Genomic DNA, 24,053 nt, shown 5'->3' with positions numbered 1-24,053 from the left:
TTAATGAGGGAGTCAATAGGAGGAATAGTATCCCAAAATCTTGTCGAACACAAGTCGCAGGTTCAGTCAGTTTTGTTTCACTAGCTTAAGCCGTTGCGGATATATATTTATAGTATTTTTAATTGACAAACTGGCTTTTGTAGATATGTGTTGTGATGTGATCTAACATCTCTAAGATAAATTTCAGTTATTAAGAATACGGTTAAATGGGATTAGTCTTAGTCTCACAAACCTAAAATTTTCACTTGTTCAAATGAAAAAAGCATATTGGTGTCATTATACTTTTCAAGCAACAAATATTCTTAAAACGATTTAAACTGTAATCAACGAACTTTGAATGTCGGTCTTGGCCAATCCACTACAATAAAACAAACCCACATAGATGTTGACCAATAAACGAAAAAAAGTGACGAGCTTCATTGATTTCTTAAGATTTCACTACCGAAAAACAGAAGTAAACATAAAAAAAATAAGTCAATAGATATTGCAGATAACTAAGGGCGACTGAAGACAGGGACAAATAGAGCGAGAGACAGTGAAAGAAACGAACGAAGAAACAAACGGACATACAATGAGTTATATACACTAACACAGACACCAAAAGTTTTCGAGAAAAAGAGACCTTCAAGTTAATGTTACAAAACTTACCTCGGTGGGCAGGTGTGTGTATTGCAGAGCAGCACCGCAGGCTCCGGTCGTTGGGGACCAATGCACATAGAATCATCGACTTCTACGCCAGTGACACGATTACGACATATAGCATGAGACATCTTGTAGCCTGTGGGTGAGTTTGTAAAAAGAAAAAATGGGTGAGAGACATTATTTTATACATAAATATAACAAAAAAGAAATCAGTAGCACAATCACTGCCAAAGTGGCGAAAGTAGAAATTTTAATCGATGAAAGTAAAAGGTAAAAAGTGTGTTTGTGTATATGACGCGTAAAAGAGATAAAACGACCAATCTTTCATTGATAAATATATAACATCACTAAAAGTTGTGAAACTAATTTAAGCACGATTAAAAATGTATACATTATACCCAGTTGCGAGTTTCAATCATAATTTTTACGGAAATATTTTAATGGTATATTCCGTGTCTGTAATAACAATTTTGATAAACCTATTCTTGGACAAAAAAATAAAAATTAATAACTACTAATACTATTTACCGCCGCGGAGAAACGACCATAGCAATTGGTCCAGCTTGTGCGCTAGGCGTTTCGAATATGGTCGTCGAGCTTGAAAAAGACCCTGAAGGAAGCTTGTTAAAATACCGCTATCTGCCACTGAATGCCTTTTCACAAACAAATAGTTTCATATGAGCTGATGAAGACCCGCCTTATGGGAAAACAAAAGGACCTCTCCGTAAGCACTTTTTTAAGAAATCCGGCACACAAAAACTCAGCCGTTTTACCAAATAGTCATACAAAGGCCTTCAGCCTCATCCACAAATCTTATGCCGATAACGGCCCATTCTCAGAATTCATTAACCAAAATTCGTAGAAGAGGAAACCAGACTTCCCAGGTATATGCGCGTCACTCTAGCAAAAATTCGATCTGGATACTGCGACAGGTTAAGCTCTTACTTATCCACAACCAACCCGGACATACGCAATGTATTTATGTCCTGCATGCAATGTGTCTCCATGTGACAGCAATCATATTTTCAATTGTAAAGTGGAACAAACGCTTCTAAAACCCATGTCTCTTTGGTCTAACCCCTTAAACCTCCTTGGATTTCCATTAGATGATATCGATGACATAGATTGACGAGTGATGGGGCGAAGATGAGACAAAGTAACGCTTCAAGGAGAAGCAGACGAACGCCTACTGGGAAGCGCCTTGTTAAGAGTAAAATTTCTATGAATAAACTCTAAAGGTTCCATCCCGCGATTGAAGTCAACAACTGGCCTCGCAGACCGCGACAATTTTAAAAAGGTGGTATGAGCCCAATGCTTGCTTAGTTGACTCAGGCCCACCTGTCCAGAAGTACATACATATATGGTAAGTGGACAATGGAATACCGAAGTCACTTCTGACTGTCATTTTCAACTCGCAAGAAAGCTTACAGGACTATTTTTATGCCCTATCGCCCAAACAATGCAATGCCAGCTACAAGTTATCAAAAGGCAGCGATTTTAACCTGGACGGCGCTTAAATGTTCGGACAGTCTAACAAAGGGACTGATGGTCCTCGGTCAAGTGACTTAATTTAATACAAATTGAGACCTTTTCTCTCTCTCTATCATCGTTTTCTCCTATAATAGGAAATCACATATGGTTTTTAAATTAGGTACACTACATCATCTGGGTATAAATATCGTTGACAATCAATACAAAAACTTGTTACGGACCACTTAAGAAGAAGCGCTTACATATGTAAAAAGTCTGTGTGCGCTCATGGCGCCAAGAGCAAACTAAACAAGTAAGAACGGGACTGTCTTCGGCTGTGCCGAAGACTTCATACCTTTCATGAATGGGGCTGAACATATGACAGTTTATATGAAGTATATAATATATATACCACCGATCTCTATGATTTTTTCAAACAACAATATATGCTATATACGAAAGCATTTTGTGAAATTTGAAGCTTCTAACTGTTAAAACGGGGCAGAAATTGCGCAAAGTTTCTTATCTGAACAATCGGTTGTATGAGATATATACTATATATAGAACCGATCTCTATGATTTTTTCAGACAACAATATATGCTATATACGTAAGCAATCAGTGAAATTTGAAGCTTATAGCTGTTAAAATGGGGTAGAAATTGCGAAAAGTTTCTTATCTGAACAATCGGTTGTATGAGATATATACCATATATACAACCGATCTCTATGATTTTTTCAGACAACAATATATGCTATATACGTAAGCAATCGGTGAAATTTGAAGCTTATAGCTGTTAAAATGGGGTAGAAATTGCGAAAAGTTTCTTATCTGAACAATCGGTTGGAACAATCGGTTGTGGGGGATATATACTATATATACGACCGATCTCATAAATTTTTTCAGGCAACAATATGTTCAATATACGAAAGTATATGGTGAAGTTTGAAGCTTCAATCTGTTAAATTGGGTAAGATATTACAAAAATCCTCTTTTTCTGAAAAATCGGTTGTATGGAGGATATATGCTATAGTGGTCCGATCCGGTCGGTTCCGACAAATGTCTAATCGGACACCCAAATACACCTGCTCACCAAATTTTATCAAGATATCTCAAAAATTGAGGAACTAGTTTGCATACAAACAGACAGACGGACAGACGGACATGGCTAAAACAACTCAGCTCTTCAACCTGATTATTTCGGTATACTTAATGGTGGGTCTATCTATTTTCCTTTAAGGACTTACAATTTTCGGTTTCGTGACGAAATTAATATACCATTTCATTTTCATGAAAGGTATAAAAACGTTCAATCTCAGCGCCAGGCGACGCGTCGCTAAGGCACGCAAAGTCGTTGTAAGAAATTTAAGTGTTTAAGTGGCTACACAGCAAAACAACAGTTGATGTTGCAAGGAGAGCGAACTAAGCGATGAGCAGAAGAGCAGACTAAAGTTATTTCATATATGATGAAGAAAAAGAAGAAGAGGAAGAAAAAGCAGATGTGCTGTTGCCACGCGCTAAACTCCCACGTTTTTATTGGCGACACAGAGCAAATACGAGTAGAAGCATAGTGTGTCGCTTCCTTTGTATACTCGCGTTCTTGAGACTTTCCAAGTATCCCACCAGGCCCATTAATGTGTGCGCTGCAGCCAAGCTTCTTTTTCATTTTTTATTAGTCTGTGATGCATTTCAATGACGTTACTTTGTCGCGCAGCACAATTGAATTATAGGCTAAATTTAAGCATAATAGCTAGCTTATACGCGCATTTATGTGGGTATGTAATTAACCTTGGATCTACTTAAATGCATACATAAGGTACATGTGGGCGTGCATTAATGTTGCTGTTAAATAGCGGCAATGTGATGTTGCATGATTACACAATCTTCTAAGAGAATGTAAATCAATAATTTTATATAACCAAACGCAACAGCCGAAATCGAATATACCGGTAAGCTCCAGGTTATACATGTGTCATATATATGTATATGTGTATACCAACTATTTTGTATTATACGCCAGTATGACTGGCTTCAGACCATTATCTATATATTTAAATTTTCATAGAGTTTGACCGGTTATGTTGACAATTACTCTTTTGAATGAATTTCTAAAGATTCTTCTGGATTTTTCTGAATTAAGTTTTTTCATAATCTGCTTATTTTCTTAAATTTTCTAGATTTTCATATACTATATTGCAAATTTATTTAATTTTGGCAAAATTGAGAAAAGTTTCTTTTTGGAAAGTGGACAAAGGACAGTCCTAATGTGCTTTTTGCTTGGAACTTGGTACATGGGCACCTCTTTCTTTAGGTAATATATAAGATAATTTTCTTTGGGCCGGGGCCGAGCAACATAATCTATGTACGTTTATTTGTGGAGCGATAGATTAATTTTGGGATAAATTTTTTGAAAACCCAATTCGAAAAAAATGTATTTCGCAAGTGGCGAAAACGAAAAGGGAGTCAAGGCCGAGATAGGGAGTCGCTCTGGGGAAAAGGGAAGGATGAGGCGATGGAGAGGTTGAGGGAGGAGTAGATTGAGATGGAGGGAAACGGAAAGTTAAAAAAGGAGATAGTAGGTAAAAGCAGGGAAAGCAGAATTAAAGGAGATAGACTACAATATAGTGGGAGAGGATGTTAGTGAGAGGGAGGTTGAAGCTGTGGAGAGTAGGAGTGTACGATATAAGTATTTATTTATATATATCTACAGGAAATAGTTCCCACAGATAGGCACAATACATCAAAACAAAATTAAATAAAATAATAATAATTATACAATACAAGAAGTTGATTAAAAAAAAAAACAAACAAAAAGTCTTGGCACCTTAAATACATTTAAATAATAATTACAAAAATATACTGTATACTTATTAAATTATTCAAATTCAAAGTCGAAAAGACGTACAGAGGTATAGGGGGTTACACCTTACATATTTTTAGCGTAGTAAGCAGGTACTTTTTAATTCTGAAAATCGGGTCGAAAGCATCCAAGTTTTTGCCATGATTATTGAAATCATGACAAATGCCACGAAGTGGGTCATGCATTTCGAAGTTCGATCTGTATGTAATTATATGCAGTTGTTGAAAATACCTAGGCGGTCTGACAGGCACATTGAACTTAATTTCGCCAAGCAGAAATGGGCTAGCTATCATCCTTATTAAGAGTTTTACTATAAATCAGACATTAAGCATCTCACTACGGCTCTGTAATGTAGGGAACTGTAATAGTTTTAACCGGCTGCAGTACGGCGGAAGATTCCTTGACGTGTCCCATGGCAAGTCTTACAAAGCAAAAAGCAAAAACTATTTTTGGACCGATTCCAGTTTATCGCAGTGAATCTGATAACGTGGGCTCCATATTATCGAAGCATATTCCAATATTGGCCTCACCAATGATGTAAACAGAGCTTTAGTAACGTACGGATCATTAAATTCTTTAGGCCACCTTTTCACGAACGCCAAAGTACCTTTAGCCCTAACGCAAGTTTCTATTTGTAATCTAAAATCAATATGGTGCAAATCATAGATGTTAAGTAATGATTAGCTAATGCTAATGATTGCTAATTAACCTTCATTTGCGAAATTCTCTAATTCATTAAACAATTAGAAATAGTCAACGAATTCCCATTAGATAATTGAAATTTTTTTTCTAATGGTAAATCTAATTGCAATTAGTTGCCATTAGCAAAAAAAATTGGGTTACCTTTACAATTAGAAATGTAGTTGACTTCTGCTAATGCAATTAGATATTCAATTAGCTCGAATTAGAATAAATTATTTTGATAAAGATAAATTTTTTTCTAAGAATGATTGAAGTGAACGAATAATGAAGTAAATAAATATAAATAATTGATTCTAATTCGAGCTAATTGAATATATAATTGCATTAGCAGAAGTCAACTACATTTCTAATTGTAAAGGTAACCCAATTTTTTTTGCTAATGGCAACTAATTGCAATTAGATTTACCATTATAATAAAAATTTCAATTATCTAATGGGAATTAGTTGACTATTTCTAATTGTTTAATGAATTAGAGAATATAAACCAATTGCATCAATTACTAATTCTAATTGCAATTTAACATGTATGTTGCAAATCACCTATTTTAATAATAACTTTATTAAACGGAAACACAACTGAAAAGAAATGACACTTCAATTAAACTAAATAAAATGTAAGGCGCGATAACCTCCGAAGAGGTCTAAGGTCGAGCTTCTCTTCCAATTTGCATCGTGCTCCTCTTGATTTTCCCTACAAATTGGCCGGACGGGACCTACATGTTTTATGCCGACTCCGAAGGGCATCTGCAAGGCAGATGAGTTTTCACTGAGAGCTTTTCATGGCAGAAATACACCCGGAGCGCTTTCCAAACACTGCCGAGGGGCGACCCCACTTAGAAAAATTTTATTCTAATTGAAAAACCTTATTTCTAAAATTTTGATGTTGATTTTCCCGGGGTATGAACCCAGGGCATATGGTGTGGTAGGCGGAGCACGCTACCATCACACCATGGTGGCCGCCGCTTCAATTATTTCCAATTATCTATATACATATATAAAAGAAAGTCGTGTTAGTTACACTACTCATAACTCAAGAACGGATGAACCGATTTGGCTGAAAATTGGTGGAGAGGTAGCTTAGAACGAGGGAACAGACATAGAATACTTTTTTATCCCGTTCTGGCTAGGGGCTTGAGATCAAAACGTGGACCTGGGTAATTCTGGGATGTGTTTGTAAAATATGGGTATAAAATGGAAGCTGTTTATGAGTACTTTGTTACTGGGTATTTTTCGTACCCATGGGTGACTAGGGTCTCGAGATATAGGCCAAAACGTGGACCCGAGCACCCCTAGAATGTGTTTATACAATATGGATATCAAATGAAAGCTGTTGATGAGTGCTTTAGTACAGGGTAGTTTTCATACTTATTGGTGACTAGGGTCTCGAGATATAGGTCAAAACGTGGACCCGGGCACCCCTAGAATGTGTTTATACAATATGGATATCAAATGAAAACTGTTGATGAGTGCTTTACTACAGGGTAGCTTTCATACCTATTCGTGACTGGGGACTCGAGATATAGGCCAAAACGTAGACCCGGGAACCCCTAGAATGTGTGTGTAATGTGGAACCGGGTACCCCTAGAATATGTCTATAGAATATGGATAACAAATGAAAGCTGTTGATGATTAATTTAGTAGAGGGTAAAATTCATACCTCTGGGTGACTAGGGTCTCGAAATGTAGGTCAAAACGTGGGCCCGTGAACGCCTAGATAGTGTTTTTACATTTTGGGTATCAAATTGAAGCTGTTAATGAGTGCTTTAGTACGGGGTAGTTTTCATACCTAATGGTGACTAGGGTCTCGAGATATAGGCCAAAACGTGAATCAGGGTAACACTAGGATGTGTTTTTACATTATGGGTACCAAATTGAAGCTGTGATAAATGCCTTAGGAGAGGGTAGTTTTCATAACTATTGGTGACTAGGGTCTCGAGATATAGGCCAAAATGTGGATCAGGGTAACACTAGGATGTGTTTTCACATTATGATTATCAAATTGAAGCTGTTGATGTGTGCTTTAGTGCAGAGTAATTTTTATATGGCTGGGTGACTACGGTCTCGAGATATAGGCCAAAACGTGGAGCCGGATACCCCTAGAAGGTGTGTGTAATATGGATAGCAAATGAAAGCTGTTGATGTGTGCTTTAGTACAGAGTACTTTTTATATCGCTGGGTGACTAAGGTCTTGAGATATAGGCCATAACGTGGACCCGGATACCGCTACAATGTGTGTGTAATATGGATATCAAATGAAAGGTGTTGATGTGTGCTTTAGTAAAGAGTAATTTTTATATCGCCGGGTGACTAGGGTCTTGAGATATAGGCCAAAACGTGGACCCGGGTACCCCTAAAATGTGTGTGTAATATGGATATCAAATGAAAGCTGTTGCTGAGAGTTTTAAAGTAATTTCCATTGCCATATTCGATTTAGTCGCATCAACCTGGCAAAAGTGATAAATAAGCATGCGAAGCCGAAATAAAGACATGAATTAATAATACCCACATACCTATATACATATGTACGTCCTATTCGATTTGCTTGAAATTTGGTGTATTAATTTGCCTGTATTAGTATTTACGATCCCTTTTTCCGGGAACTAGACCAGAGACGGACTGGGATTGGGATTAGGACTAGGACTGGGGCTGAGACTCGGAGTGGGACTGGGACTCGGAATAGGACTGGAACAAACTACATACCACCCTCTGGGACTGGCAATAAGTGATGAAGAATGAGAAGAACTTGAAAGAAGAGAAAAGAGGGAAGGAGAAGGAGACTGAGAAAGAGATACCGTGAGACGAAATAGAGATAGATGAATAGAAAAAGACGGAGGGAGGAGTGAATAAGAGGATTAAGAAAAATAGAAGAGGGGGAGGCAGAGTTAGACGGAAAACGCTTATTAAGATGTATGCAGATAGACCAAATTTATGGCAGAACAACGTCTGCCAGTGAAAAACCAAAACTAAAACGTCTTTTCCAAGATATTCTTATAATGGACTTGCTGATGTTTGAGATCTCTGATGAAAATAGTATATTTGAAAGGTTGCATTCCTTTAAGTATGCAGCGTTTACACCATGAAATAATCGCGTAAATATATACAAATTGTGTAAAGAAGTTTTCACACAAAATTTGACAGTTTTATTCGTTTACATAGTTTAAAATGCATTTATATGGTTAAATTAGTCAATAGTTAAGAGTCAATACTAAAGACTACAAAAGAATTATAAAACCTAATTATGTATTAAAATGCGAGCATAAGTGGACAAATTTCCAATGACGAAACTAATTATAACAAATTAATTCATAGAAGAGTATTGTTACAGCAGTAAATAAACACATTTATCTACATAACTTTATCGAAAATATTTATTACATACACAAAAATGCTTCTAAAACTAAACGAAAATTGTCGCATTGCACCCTGTCCAAAACATTAACAGTTTATCATTTATTTAAGTTCACTTTCCACCTGAATTGATAGCTTACTGTTAAGCGATTGTAAGTTGTCTATAATTGACTACATGGCACGAAATCAATCATTTCTCATGCCAATGAATAACTAAATACGCCTAATAGGTTGCGTATACGCCATGGCATGTCACGTGGAAATGGCAAGCGCGTGGGAAGCACTACAATATTTGGATCGTTTTTTTTTTTTTACTTTTTCTAAAGCTGAACTGAAAACAATTTTAAAGAGAGAGAGGCGATGAGTGATATCGATCGCTGCATGCAAACATTTATCTAAATAAATAGTGAAATATGCGAAGTGCTTTCTTCAAAGGCGCCACTTAAGGACATTAGAAGTTTTTTCACAAAATTTTTATTTTAATTAAATTTGCTGTCCAATTTGCTTATGATTTTAATGCACTTAGGTGTGGGTGTGACAATTTCATGACTTGATAAATTGAGCTATTTAAATGTGCGTGTTCTACTTAGAAATTTAAATATTCCACTTAAATGAAAGCTTTTAGAATGAATAATTATCAGTTGTTTTTTGTTCAAAGACTTCAAAAAGGTTTCTTGAACCTAAACTTTGAGTTTAGCATAGCCTTATGGTTTCGGATGTGATTTTTCGTCATATGCTGGTATTTCGCTTCGAGGTGCGTTCTCGCTTCGGTTCCGATTGCTATATTGTATTCGGTTTCTATCTCAATTTCGAATTCGGTTTCAGTTCCAGTTTCAGTTCGAAAATCGGTTCCGATTTCAATTCAGATTTCGGTTTCAATTCCGATGTCGGTTTCAGTTCCCAATTCCATTTATATTTTGGCGTGCATTTTCTTTTCCGTTTTTATTCTGGTTTCCGTTCCCAATTCGGATTCGTTGCCGGCTTCGTTCCGATTTCAGTTCTCTATTAGGTTTCGAATTATTCAGTTTCGTTTCAGTTCAAAATTCGGTTTAGTTCCAGTTTTAGTTCTTTATTAGATTTTATTCCGTTTCAAGCTCCTTTTTCAGTTTTGTTCCGGTTTCATTTCCCAGTTCGGTTTCGTTCCAGTTTCAGCTTCTTATCAGTTTTAATTTATGTTCCATTCCGATTTTAGTTACCACTTCGGCTTTGCTTCGTTTTCAGCTCCCTATTCGATTTTGTTCCCGTTTAAGTTCGGAAGTCGGTTTCGTCCGGTTTCCGTTCCTAATTTGGTATCAGTTCCTTATTCTATGAAAGTTCCTTACACCATTTCAGTCCTTTTCGGTTTCGCTAATCAACTCTGTTCCATTCCGGTTACAGTTCCTTATTCGGTTAGAGTTCCTTATTCCATTTCATTTCTTTTTCGGTTTCAGTTCCTTATTCCGTTTTGTTCTGGTTTCATTCCCGATTCTGCTCCGTTCCGATTTCATTCCCTATTCGGGTTTGCCGAGTTTAGTTCCCAATTCGGCTTCGTTCCCGGTTTAGTTCCTTATTTACTCTCAGTTCCATATTCGTTTTCAGTTCCTTATTTGGTTTCAGTTCCATATTTGGTTTCGTGCCGGTTTCGGTTCATTATCCGGTTTTATTACCCATTTCGATTCCGTTCTGTTTTGGGTTCCTTATTAAGAGCCGTTTTGGGTTTAAGTTCTGAATTTAGAAGCGTTCCGGTTTCAATTCCTTATTCGGTTTTGTTCCGGTTTAATATGCAGCTCAGGTTCGCGCGCTGATTTCAATATCTTAAAACGAACCATTTTATTGAGGTATTACTCAAACCAATTTATTTCGGATACTACTGGCACGATTCCTAAAAGGTTTCTGATTCGAAAAAGTTCTTGAAATGTTTATACAATGTTTGTTGAAATTTCATAAAGCTTCAGCATATCTTCGATATTTTCGTGAAACTGTCTTTGGATAATTGTCACAAACCCTTTAAATCGCTTCAAAGATTTTTATCGGATTTTTTGTATCGAATCAGCAAATATAGCAATTCATTTAATCGAGCTTGCATCTTGACGAGAAACCCAGCAGATAGGAATGAATTCGAGGATTTGTGACACATTGAGGCCAAATACGAAGGGCTCCGTGGTAATTCCCGAACTTATATGTTCAATTATCTTTAATTATATTTGTTTTGGAAACAAACAGGTTCCTGCAGTGTGCAATCTTCAGTGTAATTTTTCGTTCTGGCCTGAAGAAGCCGAAATAACTTATAATCGTTTTTTTCTTAAGACAATAGAAGGCTAAGGAGCGTTTTCGCATCGTGCGAATTATTACGAGCGAAAATATTTCGTTTTAAGTCATCCTAAAAGCTAAATTTATTTAAATCGTTATTTTCAGTATATTAACATACGTGTCCCAGTTAAAATCATGAAACATCTCATTGCCTTATTTTTGCGTAATTTGTTTAACTGATTCTACGAACAGAGCATTTTTGTTTCCCACGTACTTCATATTCCGATTGCGAAACGTTTACAACCCAACAACAAGCAGCCTCGATTTGCGTATATATCAATCTACCATCTTGAATACATAAGTATCTCTGCCTACTCTGATGGCAATTGCTATCTTTTTCAATATTTACATGGAATTGAAGTCAATTCGTACTTCAAATTACTCTGTGAGCTGTTGTGCTACTTAAAATAAAAGATGTGGCGTCATCAGTCGTCCATATAGCGGTAAAGCGCTTAAAATATATGTGAATATGTGCACTTATTTCTATAACAGGTAGTTAATGCAAATAAATGTCATGACAGGTGGGGTTTTGTAAGTTCGAAAATTTCGACATCAAAATAAAAGAGAAATGTAAATAAATTTTGCATGTTAAATTTCCATTTTTATTTGTTATCAGTCGCTCTTAAAGCTTACTAGATGTGTTGGTAACGGTGAGAGTATAGATAAATAAGTATGGGGCATTCTGTGCCAAATTTCTACTTATCATCATAAGGTCAACCTGTGTATCAAGTTTCACCACGTTATTTATTTGGCGTGGTTGCCAATCTATTTTGTTATTGATCGTTGATATTAAATAATCGAATTTTTCAATTTTTCGAAATTTCTAAATCGATTTTTTTAAGATGGCAAGGTCTATATACAATAGCAAGGACTACCTCCGTGCCCAATTTCAATATGAAATCTACGCATATTCATATGGCTTAAAAACTTTTAAATTGTCTTCTTCTAAATGTGGGCAGCACCATGCCTCTTTCCCAAAAATTCACCAAATTAATTTTTGTAGCCATGAAGGCAACCCACAAACAAATTTGGCAATAATATATTGTATATTTTAATTTTTCCATGTTTCCATATTTATTATACTCAGCTGAGCAGAGCTCACAGAGTATATTAACTTTGTTCGCATAACGGTAATCCGTAACGGCATAAACTAATCGAAATTGATATAGACTTCTATATATCAAAATGATCTGGGCGAACAAAGAAATTTATTTAGCCATGTCCGTCCGTCCGTAAACACGACAACTTGAGTAAATTTTGTGATATCTTGATGAAATTTGGTATGTAGATTCCTGGGCACTCATCTCAGATCGCTATTTAAAATGAACGAAATCGGACTATAACCACGCCCACTTTTTCGATATCGAAAATTTCGAAAAACCGAAAAAGTGCGATAATTCATTACCAAAGACGGATGAAGCGATGAAACTTGGTAGATGAGTTGAACTTATGACGCAGAATAGAAAATTAGTAAAATTTTGGACAATGGGCGTGGCACCGCCCAATTTTAAAAGAAAGTAATTTAGAAGTTTTGCAAGCTGTAATTTGGCAGTCGTTGAAGATATCATGATGAAATTTGGCAGGAACGTTACTCCTATTACTATATGTATGCTTAATAAAAAATTAGCAAAATGGGATGACGAACACGCCCACTTTTTTAAACAAAATTTTTAAGTCAAATTTTAACAAAAAATTGAATATATTTAAAGTATTTAAGTAATATATGTAAACATTTAACTCCAGTAATGATATGGTGCAACAAAATATAAAAATAAAATAAATTTTCAAAATGGGCGGGTCTCTGCCCTTTTCATTTAATTTGCCTAGAATACTTTTAATGCCATAAGTCGAACAAAAATTTACCGATCCTTCTGAAATTTGGTAGGGGCATAGACTCTATGACCACGCCCAATTTTTATACACAGTCGACCGTCTGTCCTTCCGCTCGGCCATTAACACGATAACTTGAGCAAAAATCGACATATCTTTACTAAACTTAGTTCATGTACTTATCTGAACCCCCTTTATCTTGGTATAAAAAATGGCCGAAATCCGACTATGACCATGCACACTTTTTCGATATCGAAAATTATGAAAAATGAAAAAAATGCCATAATTCTATACCAAATATGAAAAAAGTAATGAAACATGGTAATTGGATTGTTTTATTGACGCAAAATATAACTTTAGAAAAAACTTTGTAAATTGGGTGTGACACCTACCATATTGAGTAGAAGAAAATGAAAAAGTTCTGCAGGGCGAAATCAAAAGCCCTTGGAATCATGGCAGGAATACTGTTCGTGGTATTACATATATAAATAAATTAGCGGTACCCGACAGATAATGTTTTGGGTCACCCTGATCGACATTTTGGTCGATATCTCGAAAACGCCTTCATATATACAACTAAGGGTCACTCCCTTTTAAAACCCTCATTAATACCTTTAATGTGATACCCATATCGTACAAACGCATTATAGAGTCACCCCTGGTCCACATTTATGGCGATATCTCGAAAAGGCGTCCATCTATAGAACTAAGAATCACTCCCTTTTAAAATACTACCTTTAATACCTTCCATTTGATACCCATGTCATACAAACACATTCCAGAGTTACCCTAGGTTCATTTTTCTAAATGGTGATTTGCCCTTATTTTGTTTGTCTCCAAAGCTCTCAGCTGAGTATGCAATATTCGGTTACACCCGAACTTAGCCTTCCTTACTTGTTTTTTTTTTTTTGAAAGTGGGCGTGGTCGCAGTAGATTTTGTTAATTTTATTTATATTAGCGAAAAAAAAAACAAACATGCCAAATTTCAGCAAGACATCTTCAACGACTTATGTTTTACAGCTTCAAACGCTTTTGATTTGTTTTTTTTAAATGTGGGCGGTGCCACGCCTATTTTCCGAATTTTTACCAAAACTTTTATGTCATACGCTTAACGGATGAAGTTTTATCATTCCGTCTGTCTTTTGAAATGAATTATATTATTTTTAATTTTTTGAAACGAATATAGAAAAAATGGGCGTAGTTTTAGTTCGATTTTGCCTATTTTAAACTAACCTATTTAGTGTCCAGATAAGCCAGTATTCCAAATTTCGTAAAGATATCTAAATTTGTATCTTAGTTATCCTGTTCACGGGCGCACGGACGAACATAACTCAATGAAAATCTTGTTCGATCCGGATAATTTCGATGTAATGAAGTTTATATCTATATCGACTTCTTATGCCATTACGTACTACCGTTATCCAATTAAAGTGATAATACCCTTGTGTATAAGTAAACGCTGGGTATAAAAATCGATCCACTAACTAGAAATAAGCCAGTCCCAACCAAATTCGTAGTCTAAATAGAAGTCCTTGCCATAGCTGTAATAATAATTTTAACAGTGATTCCATTTATATTTTCTTTTCTTCATTGTTCTTTATTACTATCCTTCTACTTCTTTTGTTAATTCTTCTTTTCACTTTTCTACGGTTTTCTTAATTTCCCCCCTTTTGTATAAAGTTTTCTTCTTTCTTTTGCTGCATTTACTGTTTCTTTTGCTTATTTTTTAATTAACTTTTTTGTTTTTGCTCTTACATGATTTATGCTCACTCACTGAGCCTGTCTCATCAACTCAATTGGGCTCAGATAAACACAACCATGTGGTCACACATGACTCGCTGGATGAACCAATATTCTACGCTTAACTATTTCTAACTAACAAATAAATCGCACTGCTGAAAATTCTCTAAATCGAATGTGGTGCGTTTTCATGGAATCACCCATTAACACGAACGTGTAAGTTCAACCGAAACACGCAACCCATATATTGGCACAAGTCGTTCGCTGCTTAAACAGAGAGCGTGTCGTAATTGTCTCCCCGCAGTGTAAACAATAACATGTGGCAGCACAACAGCAAAGCTGTCAAAAATAGGTTAGCTTCCTGTCACATTCAACAATGCCGTACCCTGCCTATCTACCAAGAGTAATTTCGCTACTCAGAATTGCCCTTGCTGTGAGAAATGCATTGTGTTAAAAAAAAAAAAAATTTATGTAAGGCGCGATAACCTCCGAAGAGATCTAAGGCCGAGCTTCTCTTCCAATTTGCGCCGTGCTTCTTTTGATTTTCCCTACAAATTGGCCGGACGGGACCTACATGTTTTATGCCGACTCCGAACGGCATCTGCAAGGCAGATGAGTTTTCACTGAGAGCTTTTCATGGCAGAAATACACCCGGCACGCTAGCCAAACACTGCGGAGGGGCGACCCCGCTTAGAAAAATTTTCTTCTAATTTAAAAACCTTATTTCTACAATTTTGATGTTGCTTTGCCCGGGTGCGAACCCAGGGCATACGGTGTGGTAGGCGAAGCACGCTACCATCACACCACGGTGGCCTTGACTTTATTTATTTTTATTGTTATATCAAATTATTTGCGTTTGTGTTACAAAAACATTTGAGCTCATTGTTTCAAGGATGTATTACAAGAGCTTTTGTGCATTTGTGAATATTAAATGACAGTCGAAACGTAGTTTTACATACATACATATATAATTGTTTACACTCCAACTTACCTACACCACATGTCACCGAATATTGTGTTGTTGCTGTTGTTTCCCAATTGTAAAGTGGCTGCGAACAGGTGGTGCTATCGCCACCACAAACTCCACAACTGTCGATTTTTTTCGTTGAACCGATTTTTAAATCGCAGCCAACGCGCTAAAAAGAGAGATGAGGAAATGATGAAATAAAAAGTGTGAAGAAAATATTGTCTTTTTAATAGATAATAATTTATTTCAATATGATAAAAATATAAACAAACTTCCATATACAGTAAGTATATTTAACGACAATATTTCGATGCATAGTTTAAGGCGTGTAGAAAATAGCAGCTAGTCTCTTATATTATTCATTATACTTTAGGTAATAGAGATTTTCAAAACAAATTAAAAACAACCAATTTTTTTAGTATATAAGAGGAATCCCGATTTCAAGTGATTCTTCAGCAGAATCTAAACTACTTTTGATTTTTGATTTGATCCGCCATTCAAATCAAAGATACTTTTTATTATTTTAAGTGTCTTTGATGGGGATATCTCGCCTTGCACTCACTGGCGTTATCCCAAAACGTCGACTTTTAAATGCTTGCACCCTCCCACCCATGCTGGGGTGGAGCCTTCTCGTGGTGATTTCCCTTTCACTCCATACTCCCACCGTTAACGGGTTTCGTCTTTCATTCGGGGCCAATTTTTTGATGGAGCAGGGGCTACTCTGTAGCCCAAGACCGACTATACATGACGAAGAGTCACTCCCTATATAAGGTGTTCCATGCTTTCCTTTATCGAATATGGTGGATTTAGAGAGGACAACACGATAAACGGTTCCGAAGATGAATGGAACTACGTTGCCCTATTACGGTGGCCTCCAGATACCTGGCGCGCCCTGGTTGTAATTAGTCTTACTGGGATATTAGGGGCTATGTCTCAGCTGACCTACTTTTCCCTATACTCGTGGGTACATTTATGGATTTAAATACAAATTCTAATACCAAATCTAGAGCTGGGCAGACCTCACTTCACTTGTTATCACTAAACCGGTAAATACTCTGTCCACTGACAACTAGCATAAAGAGTGCCTCAAAGCGGAGTTATGAGCAGTGAGATGGTGGACACATTAATATAACCTTAAAATTTATGGGCGTATTACAGTGGCGTACCAGGAACTGCGCCACCAGCGACCTTGCGAGAAAAGATGCTGGGAAGACTAAGCATTGACGTAATGCTTATTTTACCTTGAAACCTTATGCAAGACTTCTTAATCGACCATTTACCGAACCCATACCCTGCGGAAACGGAGGCCAATCTGCGCTATATAAAATAGATGGTATCCACAGATTCTTATGCACCCTGCAAAAAATTTCTATAGTCTGGCTGAATCCGAAATGGGGCGCAAAGGAATATGCGACAATAGCCAGTTTTTATATCTTTGTGCGGTTTGGAGTGGTCCCTTGTTTTGAACACATCCCATTTTGAGACCATTTGTACCTGTAGCCCGAACGGGTAGTGAAAGAGTGGTCCCTTTGTACCCTACGGGTTGTGACAGGCAGGTCCTTTTTGTAACCCTACAGGTACTGTCAGAGAAATCCTCGCGACAGACGAAACCTTGGCGTAGTTTCCTTGTCCAATCTGGCAGATCTTTGCAACATCCACGTAGAAAATAAGGTTGCCGAAGATTTGTAGGTGATAGTGCCTATTTCGAGAGGTGAAAATCCTGGAAATACTAAGGAGATAGCCGTTAGGTCACACCAAAGCTCATTAATTGGTGGTCCCTGTTACAATTATAGTGCAGTCATCGGCGTAGAACACAATGGTAACTCCTTTTGGTGTGGAAGGTGCTCAGCTGAGTATAATAATCACAATCGGCGGTCCCATTTCTTTTCGTAACAAGATATTTCTATTTACTGCCGATTTGTGGCAGTAAACACAGAAAATGATGTAAGCTCGTATTAAATGTGTTTTATTACCGTACAAAAAACGCAAGAAAAAATCTTTCAAGATTACGCAATGTGGCACGTTTCCATGTGTGTAAAGCTGAATATAATACCATAAGTAATTACTCGTATATTTATGCTAAACAGCTATCCTTTCCAAAATCGTACAGATTCAGGTTTGAATATGATTTATTTATACGCCTAAAAGTAGGCAAACAAATATTTGCTTTGCAACATTAAAGGAAAGCACATATGCAAGAATATTTTACGTGATTTCATTTGTATTTTTGGCTGTCTGGGTAATTCCTTTAAGCCTAACAACTAATAAAAATATAGGCATGCGAAAAAACTTTAGTATATTTATTACGAATGCATGCTATCACGTCATCGTAGTCACAGTTAAACATAGCTTAAAATATCTTAAGCTCTCTAGACGCTCATTTGTCCTTTTTTTCTCGTGCCTGCCAAATAACTGCAGAAGCTTTTATTTAGTAAAATTTTTTTCACTGCTTCATTAACTCAAGACCCACAAGTTGTACTCGTTAAAAAAAAAATAATAAATGTAAGGCGCGATAACCTCCGAAGAGATCTAAGGCCGAGCTTCTCTTCCAATTTGCGTCGTGCTCCTCTTGATTTTCCCTACAAATCGGCCGGACGGGACCTACATGTTTTATGCCGACTCCGAACGGCATCTGCAAGGTAGATGAGTTTTCACTGAGAGCTTTTCATGGCAGAAATACACCCGGAGCGCTTGCCAAACACTGCCGAGGGGCGACCCCACTTAGAAAAATTTTCTTCTAATTGAAAAGCCTTATTTCTAAAATTTTGATGTTGCTTTGCCCGGGGTGTGATCCCAGGGCATACGGTGTGGTAGGCGGAGCACGCTACCATCACACCACGGTGGCCGCCAGTTGTACTTGTTTAACTGACATCATTTTAGGCGCTGATTTTTTCTAATATATTTTTGTTACTCACCTGGCATTTTCCTTGTATGCACATATCTAGGCTACCCGTACGACAGCGTGTGCCATCTTGCACGCGCGCTGATAACTGTACAATTACATGATCATCATAGTGCTCAGGATCTTCTACGCCTTCATTCTCGTTTGAAGAGCTGTCTCCCAAATGTAAATGCCGCGGGCGACCTCTGAAATTACAATAAAAAAAAGTATGAGTAAACTTTAAGCGCTTTCGTTGTTTTTACTGAAGTGTGACAAGTTGGATATTAAACGAGGGTTTGAAGTTTCTAAATACCCAGCGTCTTGAAGTTGCTTCATTTTGAATTCTTTAAATATCTTAAAAAAATGCTTGGAAGATTTTGTACTTTGTCCCCTAATTGGTCATTAGACTTCCAAAGTTGGCTGATTACTTTTGACCGCACGGAAAGTATTTAGATAAAAATTGCATTCTTTTGGCAGTTCATGACTTCTGAAAATCTAGTTTTACTGTGATAGAAATATATTATTTTGAATAAAGTATAGGTGAGATTGCTCCTCGTATAAGGATTGTGATATTTTGTTTTTTAGTTTCCCAGTGCAATCCCCCAGATACTGTAGATAGTATTTTTTTTGCTTTTTTTTTTTTTGTATTATACACAAAATCTTGAAATTTTGAGATATTTAGCAAAAGGTTTGGTCATTTCGTAATCATGGCTCAACCGATATATTCACGTATATCAACCTCTTTGCTCTGCTTTTGCCAACCATAATTTGTTACTGATGCGCGTGGTTTGAGTAACAATCTATGGATGTGTGCTAGGTTGAACTGGCCGATCAATAAAGACCGCACATAGACTGAATATGTCCATAGTGTGCTAGTCACGTAAGATTTTTATATTTAAAGATCGGGTTCAATCGAGTTTGATTTCAAACTTATTTGGGTTTTTGAGCCGATTCTTGTTTTTTCTTATCACATATGCCTGCGGGAAATATTTCGGTGATTTCCGGACATTCGAAGAAGTCTTAGTTACTTGGCAACCAGTCATAAGAGCTCAAAACTATTATCAGGATCTCATGTATCACTGATACAATTGAGTAGGTGTAGAGCGAGCTCCTCAAAGAACCATATTTTTGCATATGTTTGCTTTAGAAAGAAAATCCCTGAATTTATCATTTCTTGAAAGTCAAGAAATACTGCTAAGCTTTAAAGACGACCGCTCCAAGCGCACTTTCAGTCAACGATATTCTTGGAAATTACTGCCAAAAGAGTTTGTAGACCGTCATTCGGATACTTACTCTACGATTGATTGGTTGGTGGAGTACAACTAAACGTAGTGTCTGTGTTCAAAAGCATAGTGAGAGAGTCTCTGAGCCTGAAATGCAAAATTGCGACAATTGATATTTTGATCAAAATACGCAGCCAAGTCTAAGATAATCAGAAATTTTTAAGACCATACATATGTACACGGACCATTCATATGGGCATGTAAGTATTCCGTCATTATGTGTTCTAGATCGGTGCAAAAACGGAGAGAGCTTGGCGTTTTGTTAAATAACTGACCATACGGGAAATGATAGCGAGTAGCATGCCATTTACAGCATCCATATTTTGATAATTGATGGAGCTTTTCGAACAACAAATTGTTTTGTCGACCTTAGTATTGGTAAGATTATGGCTGTGTATGTTATTGTGCTTTTGGAGATCATCCGCCAATCACATACCAGGCCGGTCATACTGAAACAGTGGTTTGTGATAGTTAAGCAGGAGCCGTAAGATGCAGTTATAGCACTAGCAAATTATGGGATAAGGAGATATTTAAGGTAAGGGATGGCCTATTATAAGAAGTTAATTAAGTTTACAAATGCAAAAGATTTGAGGGGTCAAAGAAATCGTTTCCGAAGCAGTCGGACATATTCCGGAGAGTATCGAATTCAGGGTTCAGGTTTGTGATTGGACTACCGGTTTTCAGCTATGCGTCCTTGTATAAGAGCTACTCGGACAATCCCAACCCTAAATAGAACTTCCAGAAAGTACCCGGCTATCCTGCTATGACATTAGAGATGCGGATAATAGATCGCACTACCGCCATAAATTATTGGCCGCTTTTATGTGCGCTATGGCTCATGTAACAAAACTCTTTTGAGGTTTTCACATTTACACGAATTGCATGGATCATAAATTTCACATCGATTTCAGCGCATTCGAAACAGAAAAAAACTGGATAGTTGCCAACAAAAACAATTGAAACGAAAGCTGGAACTCGTATTTCCAAGGATGTGCGCAATATTTGGTAGCTGGTATATGTATGTGATAATATACCTTCTTACTCACCTGCATGTTAAAGCGCATGGCTCCACATAGTCGTAGTGTGGTGTCCACGTATAAAGCGTACCATCATACGGTACATCATTGTAGGCTGCATATTGTTGCGCACGAAAGTCTTGTTGCTCCGGACATGATTGCATATTACAGATGCGATAGCGTACGCTTTCACCTTTGCAACCATTTGTGTTATAACAGCGGCGTATTTGTTGCATAATACCACCAACCCAGGTACGTGAACACGTCGACTAATCCGACCAACCAGACCATTGGTCATCTTTGCTGCCAGCACTGCTGGAGGATGAAGATGCCGCTGAATTGCTTTTGCTGCAACATGCACTAAATTAATACATGAGAGAAAAAAGACAAAACGAAACAAAAAAAAAAAGGCAAAGAAAACAAAACTGCATAAATGCGGAAGCGCCAAAATGTATGCTTCCGCTACGCTATACTACTACGCATGTTTACTACTACTACGGGAAATTATGTTAGATGAATCAATAAACAGTGGCGTAAGCAGAATATGGGCAAGAGGGGCCAATTGATGCCCATGGTGGATGGTCGGAAACACTTTGGCAAATGATCGCGAGAGTATCCGATCAGCTGAGACTGCCAACGACTGTGGCAAGCAGCATTAAGAAGGGTCACGACGACAATTGTCATACCGTTAACAACATGGCGTGCTCGGGCGGTAACGGCTGGCGACGGGTGAACAACGATCTTAATAGCAATCGGAAATTTAGGCTCGGCACTAGCTCAGCGGTGATATCAAAGCGAACACCAGTAGAAAGGCAGTAGACGACGCTGCACTTACCAGCATAGAGCGAATATTTTGTGTTCCTAATCATGTTGCTTAGGTAAGCAAAGCAAAATGGTCCATTGATAAATTAGTAAGTTTTCATGAAGCCAGTTCTATTTTCGATTTTCCTTCCTCTACATTTTCGTGTTTTTTTTCTTTCTTTCCACTCTTGCTACATACTTTTTTTATTTATCCAGCTTCTTCTTTCGCGTCATCTTTGCGTCTATTTTGCTTTAAGCCTCTCCTCTTCCCTTCCCCTCTATTTCGATATCCGGTTTCTTGCCGTATTTCATCAAAACGTTCCAACGCCTGACATGTGTCTGCAATGAAGGTACTGCTCGAACTAACGCCGCCACGCGCACGCTGGTGAACATTTCTTTGCAGGAGGGCTTTGGCAGAGGCAAAGGAATACAATCCCGGAATAAAGAGAGCTTGAAGGAACGATTTTAACTCACCCAACTTCCCAGAGATGACATCAGAAAGCTCATTAAGTTTTAAAAGCTATTTAAATTAGAACTGGGTAACACTTCCAGATTCGAAGCGCTCCATCATGATCACACTTTCATATAGTACGCGGGGATTTTCGGCCCCGAAACCAAGGTATACATACCACTCTTATAATAACCGACCATCTTCCTGGTCGGAGTTGTCGCCGTAATCCATTGTACAGAGTTCAACCTACAACCAACGAGGCTACAGTAATGAGAGAATCATTATTGAATCGTATAAGAGCTAATCACACCATGTGCTTAGCTTGGGTATTGTGCCACAAATAGGCGAACGGAAACGAACAAGCATACGGGCTGACCATACAGGTAGCGGCCGAAAAGTCTGTACAAACCAAAGCGTATCATGGCGATAGGATCTCACCCAATGAGAGAGCGGTTCATGAAGAAGGATGCATGCCTCAGAGAACAATACTGGAGTGAAAGTCCAGAAATGCGGAGGGCAAAGGCAAAGATAGCAGGATACAACGCAAAGCGTTATTAAACCGCCTTCGAATCTTACTCAAAATTCACATGCACAAGCTAGGTAAACGGTCTAACAGCATCTGTTGATCCTGTGACAGCGAGTATTAGACTGCAGAATGATTTTCGAATGCGATGCCATTGCGTGAAGGCAAAAGATCTTTGAATCACCAAAGTCAGAAAGCAGGCAAGCACCATTTTGGACTGCCTCAGAGAGCTCGTCTTGGCCTAAATGCTTTGAAGAGAATCAGGGCACCGTAGACCTATAGTTCGCAGTATATATCCTCACTATAATCTGTCCGTCTACTTAAGGTCAATGCTGTCAAAATATTGGCCTTCTATAAAGATTTGCCCTTTCTTCAGTTTTTGCAACCTAATGAGCCCGAGCTTATATCAACACCGCCCACCTTTTTTCAATAATTCGTAAAAAATAGTATCCAGTAGCTTATATGATATCTACCTAAGTATTTAGTAGTTCGGAAAAAACTACGCACTTGCATTGTGACATGAGATTCTATATATGTATGTATGTATACTAACCTGGGTCGATTTATATGGACGAAAGTTAACCGATATCGCGCCATCGATTTTTCGATAGGAGTTGGGCTCAGGAAAAAAAGTTCCACTACGCACACCCAAAAAAATAATTTTCGAGTCTGCGAAAAAAAAGGCGAAAGGGTAAATTTTTCGACCAAATCATTCCCCAAAACCCAAATAATATATATATATATATACTAGCAGAGCCGGCAGACGTTGTTCTGCCCTAAATTTGGCCTATCTGCATACATTTTAATAAGCTTTTTCCGTCTAACTCTGCCCTACCCCTCTAAACTTTTTCCTAACCTTTTTATTCACTCCTCCGCGTTTTTCGCTTCACCACCATCTTCGTCTCGTTCTATCTCTTCCTCAGTCTCCTTCTCTCTTTTCTCTTCTCTCAAGTTTTTCTCGTTCTTCTTCATCTCTTATTGCCAGTCCCAGCGGGTGGTATGTATTTTGTTCCAGTACCATTCCGAGTCTCAGCCCCAGTCCCACTCCGAGTCTCAGTCCCAGTCCTAGTCCTAATCCTAGTCCCAGTTCGTCTCTGGTATACTTCCCGGAAAAAAGCATCGTAAATACTAATATAGGCAAATTTATATATGAAATTCCAGGCAAATTGAATAGGACGTATGTAAATAGGTATGTGGGTATTATTAATTCTTGTCTTTATTTCGGCTTCGCATGCATATTCATCAGTTTTG

At 37.6% G+C, this 24,053-nt stretch overlaps 1 protein-coding gene across 1 annotated transcript in view; it reads right to left on the bottom strand.

Annotated features, from left to right (window-relative positions):
- Positions 1 to 21,263, bottom strand: part of LOC137241488 (ADAMTS-like protein 3) — an 80,068-nt gene extending 58,805 nt beyond the window's left edge. Inside the window, exons 1-4 of the mRNA XM_067769093.1 lie at positions 21,058 to 21,263; positions 18,763 to 18,934; positions 15,872 to 16,016; positions 649 to 778 (exon numbers count right to left, since the gene is read on the bottom strand). Coding sequence (XP_067625194.1) covers positions 649 to 778; positions 15,872 to 16,016; positions 18,763 to 18,934; positions 21,058 to 21,263 — 653 coding nt within the window. The remainder of the gene's footprint in view (positions 1 to 648; positions 779 to 15,871; positions 16,017 to 18,762; positions 18,935 to 21,057) is intronic.
- Between the last annotated feature and the right edge of the window lie 2,790 nt (positions 21,264 to 24,053).

The sequence above is a fragment of the Eurosta solidaginis genome, chromosome 2, assembly GCF_040869045.1.
Source record: "Eurosta solidaginis isolate ZX-2024a chromosome 2, ASM4086904v1, whole genome shotgun sequence".
Classification (NCBI taxonomy): Eukaryota; Metazoa; Arthropoda; class Insecta; order Diptera; family Tephritidae; genus Eurosta; species Eurosta solidaginis.
This window is presented reverse-complemented; position numbering and strand designations above follow the sequence as displayed.